The 23,362-nt window shown below is 37.1% G+C and overlaps 1 protein-coding gene across 3 annotated transcripts in view; it reads right to left on the reverse strand.

The window, feature by feature from the left end:
* The window catches only part of ACER3 (alkaline ceramidase 3), a 168,287-nt gene that overhangs the window by 58,570 nt on the left and 86,355 nt on the right, over positions 1-23,362 (reverse strand). For all 3 annotated transcript variants that reach the window (XR_003972242.1, XM_030331630.1, XM_030331631.1), the window contains exon 3: positions 10,472-10,524. Coding sequence is in view for 2 of the 3 variants with exons in the window: in XM_030331630.1 (XP_030187490.1) it covers positions 10,472-10,524 (53 nt within the window). In the remaining variant the exon portion in view is untranslated. The remainder of the gene's footprint in view (positions 1-10,471; positions 10,525-23,362) is intronic.

The raw sequence follows: 23,362 nt of genomic DNA on the forward strand, positions 1-23,362 counted from the left end.
AGTGCAGTAAACAATGCAGAGGAACAGTAAAAACTGAAGTTAGAGAACTAGACCAGGGCCAGATCATGCAGGCCATAGTAGAGAACTGAAATTTCACCTGAAGTGCAAAGGGATGCCTTGGAGAGCTTTAAGCAGAAGAACGGTATGATCTAAAATGTTAAAGACTACCTTGGATGGTTGTAGGGGCAACTGTTGACTACTGCAGTAGCCAAGAAATAACATGGTGATGGCTTACACGATGGCCAGTGAGGTAAGGAAAAAGAATAAGGGAGTTTCCTTTTACATAAAAGAAAACTGGAAAGTCAAGACAAGTATTTCACAAAGAAAAAAGCAAATATCGTGTAGAATGCTATGGAGAGGTCAAATAATAAGATAGAAATGAATCTACTGGATTTGGCAAGATGAAGGTGACTGGTGACCTTGACAACAGCAGTTTCTGGGAAATGAAGGGAAGAAAATACCTAACTGTAATGAGAGGAAAACAGAGGGAGGTAAGTGTAGAGAGAGCAAAGACACTCGAGTGGTTTTGATGTGAAAGGGAGCCAAAACATGATTCAACAGCTGGGACTGGACACAGGGTCAAGGGAGGAGTAATTTTTAAAAGATGGGAGTTATTTGAGTATGTTTGTATGCAGATGGCAGTGAACAAGTGTAGTGACTTTCTAAAGACCATGGTGGAGCCAGAGACTGGGATGGAGTTTATAACTGCAGGCATGAGTCTTTGAGGAGGTGGGAGGGGGAGACTGGCCTTTGATAGGAGTTGGAACATTTCTCCCACAAAAACAGGAGGAAGATGATAGTGGTAGAAACATGAGGATGTTTCTTACTGATTTCTTCTATATTTTTGGTGAAATATCGAAGATATTAGTGAGGAGAAAGGGAAACGAGGCAAAAAAGATATAAAAAGAAATCCAAAAAAGAAAGAGGGACAAGTATGAAATAACAGTTCTGAAGAACAGAAATGGAGATTGTCAGGGAAATGTAATGGTACTGTCTTATGGCACTGAGCGGCTATTTGAGTTTTCATTCAATAATTTAAAAGTGAGGGGGTGGCTGGGTGGCTCACTCGCTTAAGCACTGACTTTGGCTCAGGTCGTAATCTGACGGTCTGTGAGTTCGAGCCCCGTGTCAGGCTCTGTGCTGACAGCTCAGAGCCTGGAGCCTGCTTTGGATTCTGTGTCTCCCTCTCTCTCTGCCCCTCCCCTGCTCACGCTCTGTCTCTCTCTCAAAAATGAATAAACATTAAAAAAAAATAATTTAAAAGTGAGATAATTGAACAAAGGGATATAATTTCTATGAGCAATGTTTAGTTACTCAGTTCAGGCACAGGATATGCAGATAACTTAGCTTGATCTGGGTTGAATACTGCTCAGGAAGCAAGGGGCAATATTGAGAATATTTATATGGGTAGGTGAGAGTTACTGTAATTTTGGGCCACAGATTACAAACTTTGTAAAAAGGGAAAAGAAATGAAGCAAAATATACTTCCTTCCAGTCTTTTTTCTATTGTTTATAAGATTGATTTTACATTACACAAAGTTTTGTCTTTATGACAGTTTCCCATTTTACTGGTCTTCAAAATATTATTTATTTATTTAATTTTTAAAGATATTCAATCAGAGGGGCACCTGTGTGGCTCGGTTGGTTAAGCATCTGACTCTTGATTTCAGCTCAGGTCATGATCTCACAGTTTGTGAGATTTAGCCCCACATGGGCTCGCTGACAGCGTGGAGACTACATAGGATTCTCTCTCCCTCTTTCTCTCTGCCCCAAACCCTGCGTGCCCACGCTCTCTCTCCCTCAAAATAAATGAAGAAACATTAAAAAAAAAAAAAGACACTCAAACAGAGATCATTTTTTCTTTATTTTATTTTTTTTAAGTAACCTTTATGCCCAATGTACAGCTTGAACTCACACCCTGAGATGAAGAGTCACATGCTCTACGGACTGAGCCAGCCAGGCGCCCATCAAAATATTATTTTAAATGGCTATAGTACACTTCAACACATAGTTATATCATAGTATATGTAACAGTCTCCTTTTTGTCAAACATTTAGATCATTTAAAAACTGTATCACGTGTAACACTGTCACATGTGTAACACGCTTGTAAAACATCTTTTCCCTATCTTTGATTACTTTTTTAGGATGTATACGTATATGTAGGAGTACAATTACTGGGTCAAAGAACATGTACAATGTTTTTCTTTAAAAAAAAATTAAAACAACTTCAAGGTACAGCAAAGTTTGAAGGGAAGTACAAAGAACTTTACTCTCTCTGAACCATTTGAATAAGTTGCTGACATGAGGTTCCATTACTCCCAAGTACTTTAGTGTATGTATATTTCTTACAAAGATATTCGCTTGGATTATATGCCTTGACCAAATGAAATTTATCACCGGAATGCAAGATTGGTTCAACATAGGAGAATCAATCAATGTAATAGACTATACTAATATAATAAAGGAGAAAAACCACATGGTCATCTCAAGAGATTCAGAAAAAAATATTTGAAAATGCCAACATCTTTTCATGATAAAAACACTCAGCAAACTAGGAATAGAATGGGAACTCCCTCAGCCTAATAAAGAGCATTCACACAAAACCCCAGCCAACATTATAACTAATGATGAAAAACTAAAAGCTTTCTTCCTAAGATCAGGAGCAAAACAAGGATGTCTGCTCTTTCCACTTCTATTCAACAGTGTACTAGAAGTTCTATTCAGGGCAATTAGGCAAGAAAAATAAGTAAAAGGCATCCAACTGATAAGTAAGATATAAAACTGTATTTCCATATGACACGATCTTGTATTCAGGAAACCCTAACAAATCCACATATGCATACACAAAAAACTACTAGAGGTAAAAAAAAAAAAAAAAAAAAAAAAAAAAAAAAAAGTTCAGCAGTGCTGCGGAATACAAGAATATGCAAAAATCATTGTTTTTTCTATAAATTAGCATGAGAAATAAAAATGAAATTAAGAAAATTCTATTTACAATAGCATCAAAAAATACATTATTTATGAATGAATACATTTAACAAAAGAAGTCAAGACTTACACACTAACTATAAACTATCACTGAAAGAAATTAAAGACTTAAATAAATGGGAAGACATCCTATGTTCAAGGATTAGAAGACACTATTAAAGAAAGCAATACTCTCCAAAGTGATCTGTGGATTCAATGGAATCCCTTTCAAAGTCCCAGCTAATTTTTGCAGAAATTGATAATCTGGTCCTAAAATTCACATGGAAATGCAAGGGACCCAGAATAGTTTAAACAGTTTTTAAAAACAAGAACAGGGGCACCTGGGTGGCTCAGTTAGTTGAGCATCCAACTCTTGAGTTTGGCTTGGGTTGTGATCCCAGGGTTATGGGATCAAGCCCTGTGTCAGGCTACATGCTGAGCATGGAGCCTGCTTAAGATTCTCTCTCTCCCCCTCTGCCCTTCACCCCCTGCCCATACACTTGTGCACTTGTGCACGTGCATGGTCTCTCTCTCTCCCCAAAGAGGAAGAAGAACAACAAATTTGGAGGACTCACAGCTCTTGATTTCAAAATTTACAAATCTATAGTAATCAAGGCTGTTTGATACTAGTACAAGTACAGACATAGACCAATTGAACACAACTGAAGGTTAAACTGAGAGTCAAGAAATAAATTCATACATTTATGATTGTTTGATTTTAGGCAGGGGTGCCAAGAAAATTCAATGTCAAAAGAATAGTCTTTTCAACAAATGATTCTGGGGCAACTGGATATCCACGTGCAAAAGAATGAAGCTAGACCTTGACCTCACACCATATAAAAAAAATGAACTTAAAATGGATTAAAGAATCAGGAGAACAAATGCTATTAAAATGTCCATACTACCCATACTACCCAAAGATCACCCAAAGTGATCTATAGATTTAATGCAATCTCTATCAAAATAGCAATAGCAGTTTTCACAGAACTAGAAAAAATAATCCTAAAATTTGTATGGAACCACAAAAGACCCTGAATGGCCAAAGCAATCTTGGGGAAAAAAAAAAAAAAAAAAAAAAAGAACAAAACTGGAGGCATCACAATTCCAGATTTCAAGATATGCTATGAAGCTGTAGTAATCAAAACAGTATGGTACTGCCCCCTCCCCCAAAAAAGACACATAGATCAATGGTACAGAATAGAGAGCCCAGAAATAAACCCAGGATCATACAGTCGATTAATCTATGACAAAGGAGACAAGAATCTACAATGGGAAAAAAGACAATCTCTTCCAACTGGTGCTGGGAAAACTGGACAACTACATGCAAAAAAAAAAAAAAAAAAAAAAAAAAAAAATCAAACTGGACCACTTCCTATACCATACAGAAAAATAAACTCAAAATGGATTAAACAACTGAATGTGGAACCTGAAACCATAAAAATCCTAGAAGAGAACACAGGCAGTATCGGCCATAGCAACATTTTTCTAGATATGTCCCCTAAGGCAAGGGAAACAAAAGCAAAAATAAACTATTGGGACTTCATCAAAACAAAAAGCTTCTGCACAGCTAAGGAAACAACCAACAAAACTAAAAGATAACCTACTGGATGGGAGAAGATATTTGCAAATGATATATCTGGTAAAGGGTTAGTATCAAAAGTATATTAACTCAACACCAAAACAACAATCCAATTAGAAAATGGGCAGTGGACATGAACAGACATTTCTCCAAAGAAGATATACAGATGGCCAACAGACACATGAAGAGATGCTCAACATTACTCATCATCAGGTAAATGCAAATCAAAACCACAATGAGATATCATCTCATATCTGTCAGAATGGCTAAAGTCAAAAACACAAGAAACAAGTGTTGGTGAGGATGTGGAGAAAAAGGAACCCTTGTGCACTGTTGGTGGAATACAAACTAGTACTGCCGCTGTGGAAAACAGTATGGAGGCTTCTCAAAAAAATTAAAAACAGAATTACCATATGATCCAGTAGTTCCACTGCTGGGTATTGACCCAAAGGAAAAAAGAAACATTAATTTGAAAAGATATATGCACCCCTATGTTTATTGTGGCATTATTTACAATAATCAAAATACGGAAGCAATCCAAGTATCCATCCATAGATGAATGGTAATAAGATGTGGTAAATATGTACAGTGGAATGTTACTCAGTCATAAAAGAGAATGAAATCTTGCCATTTGCAACAACATGGATGGATCTAGAGGGTATAATGCTAAGTGAAATAAATCAAAGAAAAATACCATATGATTTTATTCACGTGTATATTTAAGAAACAAAACAAAGAAAAAATGAGACAAACAAAAAGAGATTCTTAAATATAGAAAACAAACTGGTGGTTGCCAGAGGGAGGTGAGTGAGTATTGGGTGAAATAGGTGAAGGGGATTAAGAGTACATTTGTCATGATGAGCAATGAATACCATACAGAATTGTTCAATCACTATACTGTACACCTGCAACTAATATAATATTTTATGTTAATTATACTGGAATTTTAAAAAATGGACAAAAGACCTAAATGTAAGAGCTAAAACTATTAAGCTCTTAGAAGAAAACACAGGTATAAATCTTCATGACCTTGGATTAAGCAATGGTTTCTTAGATATGATATTAAAAGCACAGGCAACCTAAGAAAAAAATCAAAACCTGTTTGCTTCAAAGGATGCTATTAAGAAAATGAAAAAACAACACATAGAATGGAAGAAGATATTCACAAACTATGTATTCAATAAGGGTCTAATACCCAAGATATGTACTCTTTTTTAAACTCTTTTTTTCTTTTTTCAACGTTTATTTATTTTTGGGACAGAGAGAGACAGAGCATGAACGGGGGAGGGGCAGAGAGAGAGGGAGACACAGAATCGAAACAGGCTCCAGGCTCTGAGTCATCAGCCCAGAGCCCGACACGGGGCTCGAACCCACGGACCGCGAGATCGTGACCTGGCTGAAGTCGGACGCCTAACCGACTGAGCCACCCAGACGCCCCCCAAGATATGTACTCTTAAAACTCAATGATAAAAAGGCAAATAACACAATTTAAGAATGGGTAAAGGATCTGAATAGATATTTTTCCTGTGAAGATATACAAATGGGTAATAAGCACATGAAAAAACGTTCAACATCACTGGAAAATGCAAATAAAAACCACAATGAGATATCATTTCATAACCAGCAGGATGGCTATACTCAAAAGGAAGGACGAATATGGAGAAATTGCTGAAATTGCTGGTGGGAATGTAAAAGGGCACAGCCACTTTGAAAAATAGTCTAGTAGCTCTTCAAAAGGTTAAAAACAGAATTACCATGTGACCTAGCAATTCCATTTCTTTTTTTTTTTTTTTAATTTTTTTTTTTCAACGTTTTTTTTTTATTTATTTTTGGGACAGAGAGAAACAGAGCATGAACGGGGGAGGGGCAGAGAGAGAGGGAGACACAGAATGGGAAACAGGCTCCAGGCTCTGAGCCATCAGCCCAGAGCCTGACGCGGGGCTCGAACTCACGGACCGCGAGATCGTGACCTGGCTGAAGTCGGACGCTTAACCGACTGCGCCACCCAGGCGCCCCTCTTTTTTTTTTTTTTTATGTTTATTTATTTCTGAGACAGAGAAAGAGCATGAGTGGGGGAGGGGCAGAGAGAGAGGGAGACACAGAATCAGAAGCAGGCTCCAGGCTCTGAGCTGCCAGCACAGAGCCCGACGCGGGGCTCGAACTCACAAACCGTGAGATCATGACCTGAGCCGAAGCCGGATGCTCAACAGACCGAGCCACCCAGACGCCCCATAGCAATTCCATTTCTAATAAACAAATATCTAAGAGAATTGAAAACATATATCCACACAAAATCTTGCACACAAATGTTCACAGCAGCATTATGTATAAAACCCAAAAAGTGGAAACAGCCCAAAGTCCATTCATTGACAAATGAGAAACAAAATGTGGTATACCCATATAGTATAGTATTATTCACCCTGAGTCAAAGAAGCCAGACATGAAAGGTCACACACTGTATGATCCATTGCAATGACATGTCCGGAATAGGCCAATCTACAGAGACAGAGAGTAATGAGAAGAGATGGCTAATGGGCATGGGGTTTCTCTTTGGGATGATGAAACTGTTTGGAATTAGTGGTGATGGCATCACAATTTTGTGAGTATACTTAAAGCAATTAACTTATATACTTTAAAATGGTGAACTTTATGGAATGTGCATTAAATCTTTAAAAAAAAAGATTCATCTACATATTCACAATACTATCAACAAAATCAGGAAATTAACATTAATTTATTACTACCACGTAATCCTCAGACTTCATCCAAGTTTTTCTAAGTGTCCCAATATCATAAATGTAAACACACACACACACACACACACACACACACACACACACACACACCATCCAGTCCAGAATCACACACTATATGTAGTGGTCATGTCTTTTTGGTGTTCTTCAATTTCAAACAGTTCTTCAGTCTTTTAATTTTATGACCATGGATACTTTTGAAGATTACATGTCAGTTATTTTATAGAATGTCACTCAATTTGATTTTGCCTGATGTTTCCATATGACTAGATTCAGATCATGCATCTTTGGCAAGAATATCAGAGAAGCGATGCTATGTTCTTGCCACTGTATCTTGTCAGGTGGCACACAACTTTGATTTGTCCCATCACTGAAGATACTCACTCTATTTGACTAAGGTTGTTCACTGCTCCTTCACTGTAAAGCTACTTTTTCCCTTTATAATTATTTTATGGTAAAGTACTTCAAAACTATGTAAATTCAGCATCAAATTTTTAACTTATTCATTTACTTATGATCACTTATTGTTTCAATTATATATAGCTTATTATTTTAGTATGACTTCATAATTTCCCATTTTGTTCAATGGGTTATATGCTCAATGGGTTTGGTAACTATTATAAACTGTTACTATCAATATTTATTTTGATGCTCAAATTGTCCCAAATTTGGCCCATGGGAACCCCTTTAAGTTGGTTTCCAGTGTTCTTCTGACATGTGCCCATCATTCTTTTAGCTTTTCCATTCTTTCTAGCATAAAAAGATGTTCTAGGTTCATAATGTCCTTTTTTTCTGCCTCGGCCCTCTGAACAGCCCCCAGTTCCTTTTATTATTTTTTTAAAGATTTTATTTTTTATTATTATTTTTTAAAGTAAACCCTATTCCCAACATGGGGCTCGAATCCACGACCCTGACATCAAGAGTCACATGTTCCACCAACTAAGCCAGCCAGCCACCCCAGCACCGTTCCTTTTAAATGGAGAATGGTTTTTAGAAACCAGATCTGAATGTTAGGTATGCTCTTCTGCTCCCATGCCGGCAGACCTAGAGAATGGATGTATATATGTGTATATAGAAATATATGTGTGTGGGGGCGCCTGGGTGGCGCAGTCGGTTAAGCGTCCGACTTCAGCCAGGTCACGATCTCGCGGTCCGTGAGTTCGAGCCCCGCGTCGGGCTCTGGGCTGATGGCTCAGAGCCTGGAGCCTGTTTCTGATTCTGTGTCTCCCTCTCTCTCTGCCCCTCCCCCGTTCATGCTCTGTCTCTCTCTGTCCCAAAAATAAATAAACGTTGAAAAAAAAAAAAATTTAAAAAAAAAAAAGAAATATATGTGTGTGTATATATAAATATATAGGAGATACATCATTTATAAACTGTGGGTGATTTTGGTCAAATCAATTAGCCTCTTTCAGTTCTAGTACTGGAATTTATAAAACATGGTAATAACTATTTAAGATACTCTATATGAAAGCACTTCATGATAGCTAGAGCTGGAAAAATTCCAATTATTTTTTAGTACGATCAAACACGAAGCCTTATTTTCAGGGTCTATATTTCAGCTGTTGCTCACTGGTATCACCATTCTCACTGTTGGAACTCTTACCCTATAGCTGTTAAATATTTTGAACAACATTCCTGCCATTTTTCACCATTCTCGAAACACATTTTAAGTGCTCGTTTTATCACTGTTGTCACATATACCAAACAATGAAATGACTCCCCGCCTCTCCATGGCACAATGGAAGTCTGGTATGTCATTTCATCCTTTCAGTACCTAGAAAGTTTTAACTAAATCTTTCAAATTTTGGTTAAATGTCTTTGACTTTTATACATTCTTCCAAACTCTACTGTGATGCCACAGATTTGTACTTCTTTTTAAAAATAATTTTCATATTATGCCATTGTTTGTAAGTCTGTTTTTCTGCTAGAAAGTGTGAGAAGTTCTATGTTCTATGCTCAATTAAGTCAGATCAGTGTCTCATTCAATTGTGTATTCTCCAGAGCAAGCACAACCTGCACACAGAACACCTTACTATAAATATGTGTTGAATATCAGAATCAATCCTAAAAAATTAATTCTTATACATTTAATATAGATGTAATTAATAATTCATAGACTGTTGTATTCACAAATCCTTCTGGAATAGCACTGTCCAATCCAGCAGCCACCAGCCTTATCTGGCTACTGAGTGCTTGAATGAACCTAATCCAAACTGAGATATACACCTTATTTCAAGATAAGAAACATTTCATTAATACATTTTTATACTGATTATATGTTGAAATAATATTTGCATATATTGGGTTAAATGAATATATTATTAAAATTAATTTCAACTATTTCTTTTTAACATGGCTTTTCTTAATGTGGCTCCCAGAAAATTTTAAATTACATATATCCTCATGTTGTATTTCTACCGGACAGTGCTGTTCCAGAAGTTTCCAGGTTATTAATGAGGAATAAAGAGCTCAAAAGATTGGGGCACCTGGGTGGCTCAGTCAGTTAGGCGTCTGACTTCGGCTCGGGTCATGATCTCGGGGTTCCTGAGTTCAAGCCCCACATCAGGCTCTGTGCTGACAGCTCGGAGCCTGAAGCCTGCTTTGGATTCTGTGTCTCCCTATCTCTCTTCCCCTCCCCCTCTTGCACTCTATCTCCTTCTCAAAAATAAACAAACATTAAAAAAAAAAAAAAGAGGTCAAAAGATTTATGACTAGATATATAGCCTCCTTAGAGCAAGGACAGTAAAATCCCTGCATAGCCCTAACACTTTGCTAGCTAGAGGAACCATCCATTCAAATGGATGCTGTAAGACAGACATGGGAAATGCAGGCATCTAAGAATATACTACCTTGGTGAACTGACTGTCTTTTTAAAATGCACCCAGGGGTCTGTACTCTGCAATCCTTCTCTAACACTTCATGCCTGCACAGAGGTAGTCAACGCTATACTGCTCTCACTTGTTTTCTCTATGAATAATTTATTTGCTCGCCTCTTTATTCCACTTAGTCAATTTGGATCCTCTGGCCTGAAGTAAAAAGAGATATTTAATCTCTTTTTTTTCTTTTAGTCGCTTGTCTCAACAGCATCCTCTAGTAATGTATTCTTCCCTCAAATTTGAAGTGTCTGGGTGAAGAGAAATAAGCATTTAGTTAATTTTGTCATTACTGACCTGCATTTCATATTTCAGAGTCATGTGGAAGCACCAGGATCCCATTCCTACCACTGAAATTAAAACAAACAAATAAAAAAAAAAGATTAGCGTGAAATTCTTTGGGGGTAGCCAGAGTGACTTGAGAAGGTAATATGACATTGCAAAGCACTGAGTTTTAAGAACAAAGTTTATGAAATCTTATGGCAGGATATAGTAGACTCTGCATAAGCTCTATAATTGATGAAATTTTGATATAGAAAAAAAAAACCCAAGTACAGGACAAGTTCTCATAAATTCCCTCTACTAAGTGGACTTATTGGATTAATCAATATTCTCCATTCTTTCTATAAAATATACTACCCAATGCTCAGGATAAGTTTTTTTTTTTTTTTTGAATATATATAGAAGTTTACTGAATACACCACAAGGGAGGGGCGGGCAGGCAGGACAGCAAAGGAGAGACTGTCTACCTCCTAAGATAAGCTTTAGTGTTTATAGCTAGTTAGCTACTCTTTAGTACTTCCTAGCACTTCCAGCCCAGCCAAATAGCTGAATTGCATACTGAGTCAGACAGTTATGTCTGTTACCAAACCTGTTAATGCCACTGTATGTAGTTATCAGAAATATGATTCCAAAGAAAGCCGTTGTTTCTCCAGAAACTATTTAAAATGCTTAAAATGGACTCAATAAAAGAGAGTTGCTAATAAAAACTGCTGTTGAATTAAGCGTGGGTAAGATATGTTAGATTGAGAAAAACAGTAAAAATTTAAAGATTGTATTTACATCTCAAAGTTCTTTCCAAGTGCCTCTATTTTAAATAAACTGTTCATTTTAGGGTTTTTAAAAATTTTTGTTTTTAATCCAAGAAAGTCTAAGGAGATCTATTAATTAGGATCCCATATTTAAAGGCCACACTGTATATCAAATAATTGTCAAAGATTATACAATTATATGTTCGAATTAAAATAAAATTTTAAGGTAGGTGTTTATATTATCTTTTCAATAATTCTATGCTTTGAAGTTTTAAAAATTAGCTGACCAAATACAAGCCCCTATCAAACCTGATAAAAAAGTTTCTACTGTGATATATTAAACAATTCCACAAGCACTTACTGAGCACCTCCTATTTGCCAAATTCAGTTATAGTTACAAAGATAAGATTCAGTCATTGACCTGAATGAAGCATATAGTCTAATGGAAGAGACAGGCAGCTAAAATGCCAGTAGATGGAGATATAATAAAGAGATATGCAGAATACCACGAGAGCACAGAAGAAGGGCACTTACAAAGGAAGACAGAGAAAAGAAACCAGTGGAATTAGCCTTAAGGATGGTTAAGAGCCTTAAGGGTGGTTAAGATGGTCAACAAACATGGTAAATGGGGGTGTCACAAAATTGTACAAAGCCACTTGAGAAAAATTTCAACTTCTGTTACCATTGCTTTTTTAAAAAAAGTCACTAAATATGTTATCACATATTTTTTAATATTCAAAATGAAATGACAGAAGTAAACAATTACTGTACTCATTCTAAAGAAATGAGGAAGTAAAATAGTTGAGGTCTTTTTACCAAGGGAGAAATTAGAAGGTGCAAAGGTGGATAAATTAATGGAAGGGGGGTGGGGAACCCACAAACTGTGAGATAAAGGCATACAATATACTAAGAATAAAAATGAAATGCAGAGGGATGAGGCACCTGGGTGGTTCAGTCGGTTAAGTGTCTGACTTCAGCTCAGGTCATGATCTCGTGATTCGTGAGTTTGAGTCCCGAGTCGGGTTCTGTGCTGACAGCTCAGAGCCTGGAGCCTGCTTAGGATTCTGTGTCTCCCTCTCTCTCCCTCTGCCCCTGCCCCATTCGTGCTCCGTCTCTCTCTCCCAAAAATAAACAAACATTAAAAACATTTTTTTTTTTAATGTAGAGGGATGACTATTCATTTTGAAAGGTAGACTGGCTACTTAATCATGATTTGGTCAAGAATTTTTTTTGTCCAAACCTTCTCAAATGTTCTCTTGTACTGTTTATCATATAGCATTAAAAGTCTGATTTTCAGAGATCTCTACAATTTACTCCCTTTCAACAATCTACTGAGAAAGCAAAGAAATGTAATAGAACAGCATCACCTTTCTCGACACAATATTTTCTATTTTGCCACCTTAAAGCAAACTAATTTTTGCTAAAGCTTGTCAGCTTTATCAAGATATAACTCATATACTATAAAATTAATTTAAAATGCACAATTCAACTGTTTTTAAATGTTCAGACTGTGCAACCATCATCACCTAATTTTAGAATAGTTTTATCATCCCAAAGAGAAATCTCCTATCTATCAGTAGTCACTCCCTATTTCTCCTCACCTCTCCCCACTCCTCAGTCCTAGATAATCACTAATGTATTTTCTGTCCCTATAGATTTGCCTCTTCTGGACTTTTCATATAAATAGAATCATACAGTATGTAGCCTTTTACATCTGGTTTCTTTCAGTGAGCATATTTTCAAGGTTCATTCACATTATAGCATATATCAATAATTTATTTCTTTCATGGATGAATAATATTCTATTCTGTGAACACACTACATTTTATTCATCCATTCACCAGTTGATGGAACTTGTTACAAATTGCATGTCTGTGTCCCCACCTCCCAAATTTATATGTTGAAGCTTTAACCCCAAATGTGGAGCCTTTGGGTGTGGAGACTTTAGAAGGTAATTAAGTTGAGAAGAGGTCAGGAGGGTAAGGTCCCCTTGATGGTACTAGTGTCTTCCTAAGAAGAGGAAAAGCCAGGACCTCACTCTCTTATCTGCCTGCATGTCAACAGTTGAGGGAGAAGCCCCATGTCGGCTCTGTGCTGACAGTTCAGAGCCTGGAGACTGCTTGAAATTCTGTGTCTCCCTCTCTCTGTCCCTCCCTCATTCACACTCTGTGTCTGTCTCTCTCTCTCTCTCAAAAATAAATAAACATTAAAAAATTTAAAAAAAAACTATGAGATTTTAACAGATTAAATTCCAAAGTGCATGATTTAGTCTAAATAAATCTATATAAATCTAAGTCTATATTTAGTCTACATCTTCAGCCTAAGGTAATTCTCTGGTTCTGTGTGAACCCTGAAGATTCTCATTTTATCTAACAGTATTCCATACTGTTACCCCCTCAGGACCAATGCTCTCCTTCCTTCCCTGAAGCAGCATGTCTCCTTCTAGTAAAGGCCAACCAGGCTCTTGTGCTCTAAGATATCATCTGTTCTCTTAAATCTTCAACTTATTATCACCTTTCTCTTCTGTCTCTTTAACATCTACTTCTCTAAGGGACTGTTACATATTCTCTCATAGTATCTCCAAAGCCACCTTTCCACCCCATTACCTATGCTTCTTCACTTCCCTGAGTTTTCAAAAGAACTGTCTCCATTTCCTTACCTCTATTCCCCATCGATTCCTCAAACCTCTTCACACCACTAAAACAGCGCTTTTCTGTCTTCATCTCACTCACTCTCTTACTGGCAGTTAGTAACTGAAATACTTTCCTCTCTAGTTTTCTGTAATGCCCTATTCTCCTGGATTTTATCTCATGACTGCTTCTTCCTAGGTTCCTTTGTTGGCTCCTTCTATCCTTCAGGTCTAAATCAGGGGCTGTAAACTCAAATGCCCAGAGAGGCATTTAAGTAAAATAGCTAAGTGAAGAACAATAAGGAACAGTAGAGATTGTGGTCAAATGTATAGACCAGTCTGAAGAGAACAGCCTGCGCTGACAGCTCCCATGCAGAAATACAGGCTCAGTGATGCTGTATCTTCTAATTATTCAAGAGAAGGCAAAGATCTGGATTTCTATGGGAACTCTCTCAATTTTCAAATATGGACAACTAATTTTATTTAAAATAATTTTTTTAACGTTTATTTATTTTTGAGAGAGAGACAGAACACGAGCAGGGGAGGGGCAGAGAGAGAGGGAGACACAGAATCCGAAAGAGACTCCAGGCTCTGAGCTGTCAGCACAGAGCCCAATGCAGGACTTGAACTCACAAGCAGTGAGATCATGACCTGAGGTGAAGTCAGGTGCTTAACCGACTAAGCCACCCAGATGCCCCTGGGCAACTAATTTTAAAATGGTTAAATTTTAAATTTAACCCAATCAAAACACGTCTACATGCCAGATTCTGCCTTTGGGTGATGAACTTGTGGTATTTATATTCATCTTCAGCCATCTCCTCTTTCTACGTTCATTCCCTCAGGTGATCCCATCAGTTCCCACAGCTTTAAATACCAACTTTTGACAATGATGCCTAACCCCCTCCCCTGAACTCCAATCTCACATATTTTAACATCTACCTGACTCTGCATTTAATGTCTCACAGGCATTTAAAAACTCAACATAATCAAAACGGAATGCAAGATATTCTCTCCACACAGTTGCATAAACTAGAAACCTAGAAGTCAACTGAAAATCTTTTTTTTAACCCCCACATTTAACACATTAATAACCCCTATTGGCACTCTCTCCAAAATACATCCCACGTCATCCACTTCTCTCCAGTGTCCACTGGTGCTGTCCCAGTGTAAACCACTATCATCTCTCACTTGGACCACTGCAACAGTCTGTTAACTGGTTTCCCAGCTTGCACTTTTACTGTCTACAAAACCATTCTCAGGGCGCCTGGAGGACTTAGTTGGTTAAGCATCCGACTTCGGCTCAGGTCAGGATCTCGCAGTTTGTGAGTTCAAGCCCCACGTCGGGCTCTGTGCTGACAGCTCAGAGCCTGGAGCCTGCTTAAGATTCTGTGTCTTCCCTCTCTCTGCCCCTCCCATGCTCATGTTCTGTCTCTGTCTCTCAATAATAAATAAATGTTAAAAAAAAAAAAAAGCCATTCTCCACAAAGCATCCGGAATGATCTTTTAAAAGCATAAACAGCATCATGTCACATTCCTACTAAAAACCCTCCACTGGCTTTTAGAATAAAACCCAGATGCTTTACTCTGGCCCTGCATGATCTGGCTCTTGCCTAAATGCCTCCAAATTCGTGTTTTGCCACTTTCCCCCCTTAACTACTACAGAACATTAAGGGAGAGAAAGCAAACAGGTAATTAACTATATTACCTGTGTATTAAGTGCCGTGGTAAAGATACGCATTGTATTCAGTGGGAGCACAGAAAAGGGTCCTCCAATTCTATCAGGGACGGAGGAAAGTTTAAAAGGCGGGCTTTCTAGAGGAAATGATAATATGCCAAGTCCAGAAGGACAGACATGCTGAATTTGCCAGACAAAGAGGGTTAAAGGCAGACATGTAAAAATATAGGTGGTTCTGAAAATAGCAAGTCGTTTGATATAAAGTATCAAGTACACCTGGGACAGTTATAGAAGATGAGGGCAGTAAAGGCAGAGAATCCAGATTAGCACCAACCTGCCAAGGCATGCAGACTTTCAAACAGTTATCTCTTTTAAAGAGAAAATGGTTGAATTAAAAGTGGCATGCCCGGCTGGAGAACCCTGGCAAAGTTTTAGCACAGTTAACCAGTTCTCACCACTAACATGCTACAATTTGTCAACAGGTGTATATTTTCTGAATAGTATCCCAACTAGCACAAATAAGAAGTTCAAGAATAGAGAGGTTGAGTTGCCCAAGCCAAAGGAACAAATGTGAAATGTGCGAAAACAAAACAACGTTCATTGATCCTTAAATTATACAAATTAGAAATTCTGGAGATTCTTTAAAAGGAATCTAAACTTTTTTTTTTTTTTTTTTTTTTTTTTTTTTTTGCTCTTGACATGTAAATTGACTCAATCCCATGGAGAATGAGACAATTAATGTAAGGGTGATTGTTAGCCAACATTTCATCACAATGTTTCCCTTAAAAGTCTGAGGCATCAAAGTTAAAATAAAATTCACATTTATAGGAATTATCTAGAATGTTCCAAAAAACAAGCAACAGGGACAAGTTTCCCCACATGGCCATGGCTAAAGTGAAAACCGAGGCAGTCAAATAGTAATGGAATTGGAATAAAAAGGTCAATGTACCATCTTCTAATTAGATGTTCATATTCACAGCACTTCAGTACAGTTTCAAGTCTCTCAAGCATGTAATAGAATTTCACTGAGTTAGAACCTCTTGATTTAAATATTCTGGCAGGCTACCAGTCAAAGTTTTTCAAGGTTACAACAGAATACAGATATGTTCCAATACCCATTTATTTTGATCCATTTGACTGACCATACCATGGAAAGAGTGTATAAAGGCTTTGGAATCAGATCTAAACTACAATCCCAAGTCTATCACTTATTACTTATCTATTTTGGCAAGTTGCTTAAGTCTCTTTGAGACCCCGATATCTCAACTGTAAAATAAAGATAACAATGTTTATCATTGAAAGGTTGCTATGAGGATTACCTCGCATATACCCGACATATAGTAGGCATCAATAAATTTTATTTTCTAATCCCTAACTCAAGCTATTAAAAAAATTCATGTAAGGGCACCTGAGTGGCTCAGTTGGTTAAGAGTCTTGGTTTTGGCTCAGGTCATGATCTCACGGTTTGTGGGTTCGAGTCCTGCATTGGGCTCTGAGCTGACAGTGTGGAGCCTGCTTGGGATTCTCTCTCTTTCCTTTTTTCTCTCTGTCCTTCCCCCCTCTCACTCTCTGTCTTTCTCAAAATAAATTTAAAAACTTAAAAATTTTTTTAAAAAATTCATGTACATAGAGAATGCAGTCATTAGATTTCTGAAGTAGGTTAGCTTATTTACCATGACAGAAAGTTAAAGGTCCATGAACAACTGAGCTCCTTTTAAAGCCTATCATGATTTACCAAAATGTATAAGAAGGGACCCCGAATAAATGAAAAAGGAGAAGGGCATATTATTATAAAGTATCAAAGGCATTAATGGTGTAAGGTGTGATTATTTTAAAATTATGAACTCAGGTTAGAGATTTTGGTGTTACTGGTGGTGTCAAAACAATGCCAGCTACAATTATAGGGTATGCATGTTTGTACTTTCCTGGTGAAGTTAGCATTCACATTAGAAACAAAATGCACTACTGTATTAGAGAGGTAGTAGAACATAGTGATTAAAAGAATGAGCTTTGGAGAGGTGTCCTAAGAAGTTTGTACTTTATGCCTAAACTGATAAGAAGTCATTTAAGGTATTTAATAAGAGCTTTTCCAATTGTTTCCCACCTACCCTAAGGGGAACTGATCACATTCCCTTTTCTAATTTAATACTTACCAAGTATATAGCCTTATTATAGTACCACATATACATACAGGAGCCAGAATATCCTATTTATTTAGCCTTATTAGTGTCTTGTTTTGGACTCCTTTCTCCTGTCCCACTCAGCATCAATGAGGATGCTGATGGGTTACTACATTAGTTTAGCAATTCATGGGCGACAGTACTAACTACATTAGAATGGTAGGCAGAATAATGGCTCCCAAAGATGTCTGCATCTCAATCCCAAAACCTATGAATGAATATGTCACTTTACTTTAAATGCCAAAGATGATCTTGCAAATGTGATTAAATTAAGGACCTTGCATTGAGGAGATTATCCTAGATTATTATAGTATGCCCAACCTGATCACCTGAGTCCTCAAAAGCAGGAAACTTTGGGAGATGGGACTACGGAAAAATGCTCAGAGATGTAAAGTTTCTAGCTTTGAAGATATAGGAAAGTGGCCATGTGCCCAGGAAGGCTACAGAACGCTAGAAAGGGACGATGAGCCATGTAAATTGGAAAAGACGAGAAAACTGACTCTCTCTTAGTGCCCCCAGAAAAAAAAAACACAGACCTGCCAACCTTGATTTTAGCTCAGTGAGACTTGTGTCAGAATTCTAATCTATAGAACTATAAGATAATAAATTTATTTTATTGTTTTAAGCTACTTAATTTGTGGTGCTTTGTTATAGTAGCAATAGAAAACCAGTATGATTGGGGTGCCTAGGTAGCTCAGTCAGCTAGGTGTCTGACTCAATTTTGGCTCAGGTCATGATCTCACAGTTCGTGAGTTCGAGCCCCGCCATGTAGGGCTCTGCACTGACAACACAGAGCCTGCCTGGGATTCTCTCTCCCTCTCTCTCTGCCTGTCCCCTGCTCACATGCTCTGTTCTGTCTCTCAAAATAAATAAACATTAAAAAAATAAAACAACACGATTACTAACAATGGCTAGTATATTAGTTAATAAACTGGTATCTGAAGTGCCTTTAAAAACTCTTGCCTAAGTGGGGCACCTGGGTGGCTCAGTTGGTTAAGCATCTGACTTTGGCTCAGGTCATGATCCCCCGGTTTGTGGGTTCAAGCCCCGCATCGGGCTCTGTGCTGACAGCTCAGAGCCTGGAGCCTGTTTCGGATTCTGTGTCTCCTCCTCTCTCTCTGCCCCTGCCCCCATGCTCATGCTCTGTCTCTCAATAATAAATAAATGTTAAAAAAAAATTTTTTTTTTAAACTCTTGCCTAAGAACTTTGGCTCCTCTAAAGACTATTAGAAAAAGTAAAAAGGCTTAAGTTACAAACTGGGAGTACATATTCACAATACATTATCTGACAAAGGATTCATAACCAGAAAATGCAATACAAAAATCAGTAAGAAAAAGACAACCCAATTTTAAAATGGGCAAAAGACTTGTAGAGTCTTGTAGAGCCATCACAAAAGATGCTATCCAACAGGCCAAAAAGTTTTTGACAAGTGCTCATTATCATTATTCAATGAAGAAATCTAATTAAAACCTCAATGAGATACCACTACACACCAAACCAGAATGACTAAAATTAAAAAGACTAATAAGCATGGGCAACAATGTGGAAGAACTGGAACTCTCACATATGGCTGGTGTGAGTATAAAATGGTCTAACCATTTAAAAAATTGTTTTGACAGGGTGCCTGGGTGGCTTGGTCAGGTTCAGGTCACGATCTCACGGTTCATGGTTTTAAGCCCTGCTTTGGGCTCTGAGCTGACAGTTCAGAACCGGGAGCCTGCTTTGGATTCTGTATCTCCCTCTCTTTCTCTCTGCTCCTCTCCCACTTGTGCTCTCTCACTCTCTCTCAAGAATAAATATTTAAAAATAAAAATAAAAAATTGGCAGTTGCTAATTAAGTTTAAATGCAGACTACCCTATGACCTAGCAATTCTACACCTAGGCATATCTAAAAGAAATGAGTGCACGTGTCTATCAAAAGACATATTCAATATCCACAGAATCTTTATTCACAAAAATCCCAAACCAAAAATAACCCAAATGCCCTTAACAGAAAAATGGGCAAATGAATTATATTCACACAACAGGCTATTACATATCAATACAAAGTGAATGAACTACTGACATTAAACACAGATGAATCTCAAAAACATTACATCAAGTGAAAGAATACAGATGCCAGAGGACATATTCTGTGACTCCATTTCCATAAAGTTCAAGAACACACAAATTAAAATATGGAACTAGAAGTCAGAATAGTAGTTACCTTTGGGAGAGTGTTAACTGAAAAAGGGCACAAGGAAACTTTCTGGCCTAACTAAAATGTTCTGTATCTTGATGTGAGTGGTGGTCACATGGGTAAAATCTCATTGAGCTATATGTACACTTACGATCTGCACATTTTACTACATATGAAATATACCTCAATTTTTTTTTTCAACGTTTATTTGTTTTTGGGACAGAGAGAGACAGAGCATGAACGGGGGAGGGGCAGAGAGACAGGGAGACACAGAATCGGAAACAGGTTCCAGGCTCTGAGCCATCAGCCCAGAGCCCGACGCGGGGCTCGAACTCACGGACCGCGAGATCGTGACCTGGCTGAAGTCGGACGCTTAACCGACTGCGCCACCCAGGCGCCCCTACCTCAATTTTTAAAAAGGAAGAATTGGGAGGTGGAAACCTCTTGTCTGCTGTGCTCCAAATATACTTTGCCCATCAAATACTCCCACGTAAGTGATTTTAGTACTATTCATACTGTTTCTGGAACTGGAACATCTATCCATGCCTCCAGGCAGGTTAAGAAACAAACAAATATTCCACAGGTAGAGGATAAGTAAGAATACAAAATAACATGATAATAATGGATAGAGATAATATGGTAATTGAAGGGAGAACCAAAGTAATTCTGTTTAAAGGTATCTATGGACAACACAGGGGAATATCTGGACTGCCTAGGGAGGTTAAGGTATGTTCAACAGAATGGAGCTACAGCAAGCAATAATAATGGACATGATAACAGAAACGAGACTAGGTGTTATAATTTCTTAATATTTATTTTCTTAGAACATAACTATCATTCAATTATCATCTTATTCTGGCTCCAGCCTAAAACATTTAAAATAAGTCACAACTGAGGCCATAGGAACCAGGTGAAGAGCCATTACAGCGGCCTGCTTTCCACCTTAGGCTATTTCTTACCATGCTTTCTACTGGCCCACTTTAACTTTCTACCAGGCACCTTTCCTGGCCATCTCATTTCCTCACTTCCTGTCCACGGACTACACAGGCTACTTAGGAATCTGTGGTTGAGCCTGTCCCTGGGTTTTGGCTACTAGGCTGAACATGTTCATTCAAAGTACAGTCATATAAAAACCACACTTGCATATGCACAAAGATTAAGAAATATTAACCAAAACATGAAAACACCTTTTCTGTTGGGTGATCTTACTATCACATCACTTTTTCAACAGATTAGAAAAAAAGATCATTGATGTTTCTGGCAATGTCTGAAAAACTGAAGCTAAAACTTATTTATTACCAATAAATAAGTTATAAGCAGGTTATAAAATGATTTCTAAAGGTCTTTTCCACAGCACATTGATTTTATGTCTGTTTCATTACAAACTGTAATTGCTATAATCTAAAAGGTTATTAGTCTAGTTTATAGTCCACTCACTTTGCCCTAGAACAAAAGGCATGATGTTCTTAAGATCAATTCAGAGGACTTTGATTTAGCCTGGCAGTGGCAGACTCTAGGTAAGATCATAACTAAACTTAAGGCTATTCCATGCAAAAAATTTTCAATGGTCCTTTTCACGAGGAAATGACTTTGTGTCTCTGTGACATTTCTACTTCAATAACTTTCATTTCAGCACTAGACTTAGAAAGAGATAATAAAGACCTTTATATATGTTTTGACTATATTACAACTCATTTTTTTTGTTGTTGACAATTACCTACTTATTTAGATAAACTCACAACAAATACATTTGTACAACTACAAACAAATTTTGTAAGTTTGGGGGTAAAGAGAAAAATTAAATCTCATGAAAGAAAATTAAATCTTGTGAAAAAGGTTTCTTTTGGCATGGTTCTATTTTAGATTATGAACAGTTTTAAATTACTGGTTTATGGCATAATGATTTAAAGCATAGAGATCTGAGTTCAAGGTATTGCTCATCATTTACTAATTTTGTGATCTTGGTCAAATTACTTCTCAAATACTCACTTATAAAATGAGGTTAAAGAGTTCCTCATAGGTTGTGGAGAATTTTAAATGACATAATATAAATTAATATACTTACCACAGAGTCTGGTACATTATAAATGCCTTATAAACGATAATTATTGTTGTCTCTTCAAGCTCCATCAATGTTAACAGCAAATTTTATGGCCTCATAAAAATTAATGACTAAGCCATAGTCACATGAAGCTTGGAAAATTCTGAAAGTCCTAACATCAAACATTAAATAGTAACCAGGCAGGCAGAATTTAGCTTCAAATAACTTGTCTTTGCTTTTCAATTTATTCTCCTAGTTTTATTATGAGACAAGGAGTATTAAACTCATCTCTCTATATAAATAATTTTGCTGGTTTCAAAAATATTTCAAAAATATTTACTTAAAACAAATATTATGTTCCTATTCCCCCTTCAATTTAATAGCATTTCTACTTTTCTAATAGACTTATTAGAAAGATAATCAGAGTCAACACCTTTGATTCTCCTATTGATGTCATGAACATCTCTTCCTTTCATAAACTGTATACATAGAGAACAGTACAGTAGAAAAATAACCCAAAAGAGAAAGATTTTTAGACAAAGGGACTTGGGTGGTTCCAAAGCAGCTATAACTGGGATGGTAAATTCAGTTGAAATCAGGCTTATCAGAAGAACTGGCAACTGCTCAGGGACACAGGATGGGAAAAAAATAACATTTTTAACTCTTTAACTTCTTTAATTCTTCCTCATTGTACTTGGTATCTCTTCTTCCTAACACTGAACATATCCCTCAGTACATACTCAATTATAAAATTATTTAATACCTGTCTCTGCTGCTAAACCATAAGCTCCAAATAACAGTGACTGAAGAATGATACCTAGTATATAATAGATTCTCAGTAAACATTTGTTGCATGAATTGGAAAATGACTAAATTCTTAGTGGATTTAGGTTCCAAGCCAGAACACAATATACCTCATAAATAACTAACAGTCTGTCCCTAATATGCCTCAACACAACATGAAAGTTCCCAATTCTTTCTTAAAATCTCCCTCAACTCCAAAAATTAAGTGCATCTCAAGTAGTTATTAAGGATTTTTTATCACAAAATTAAAATACTGAAAATCTTGTTGACATATTTACTAAATGTCCTTGGATTTGTTAATCAAATCTCTGTTTCCAGATAAAGTTTATTCTGTGTGTGTGTGTGTGTGTCATAAACACACATACACACATATTTTTAGGGGGGAGACTTATCTCAGTAAAAAATTCAAACAAGTATATATATGAAAAAGACGTCTTAGCAAAAATGTCTGATGTTCAAGGTGTGTAAAAGAAAGCATTAATTCATTCATCCAACATTCTCACGTGTTTAGTTTGCATCAGGGATTGCTGAATGCCAGAAATCCAGAAGAGTAAGACTCAGCCCTGCTTTCAGGAAGTTCAGAAGGAACAGACACTTAAAAAAGATTATGACAGTTAATATGTACAGTGATATGCTTGCAATCACAAA

This window comes from Lynx canadensis, chromosome D1 (assembly GCF_007474595.2).
Source record: "Lynx canadensis isolate LIC74 chromosome D1, mLynCan4.pri.v2, whole genome shotgun sequence".
NCBI classification, from domain to species: Eukaryota; Metazoa; Chordata; class Mammalia; order Carnivora; family Felidae; genus Lynx; species Lynx canadensis.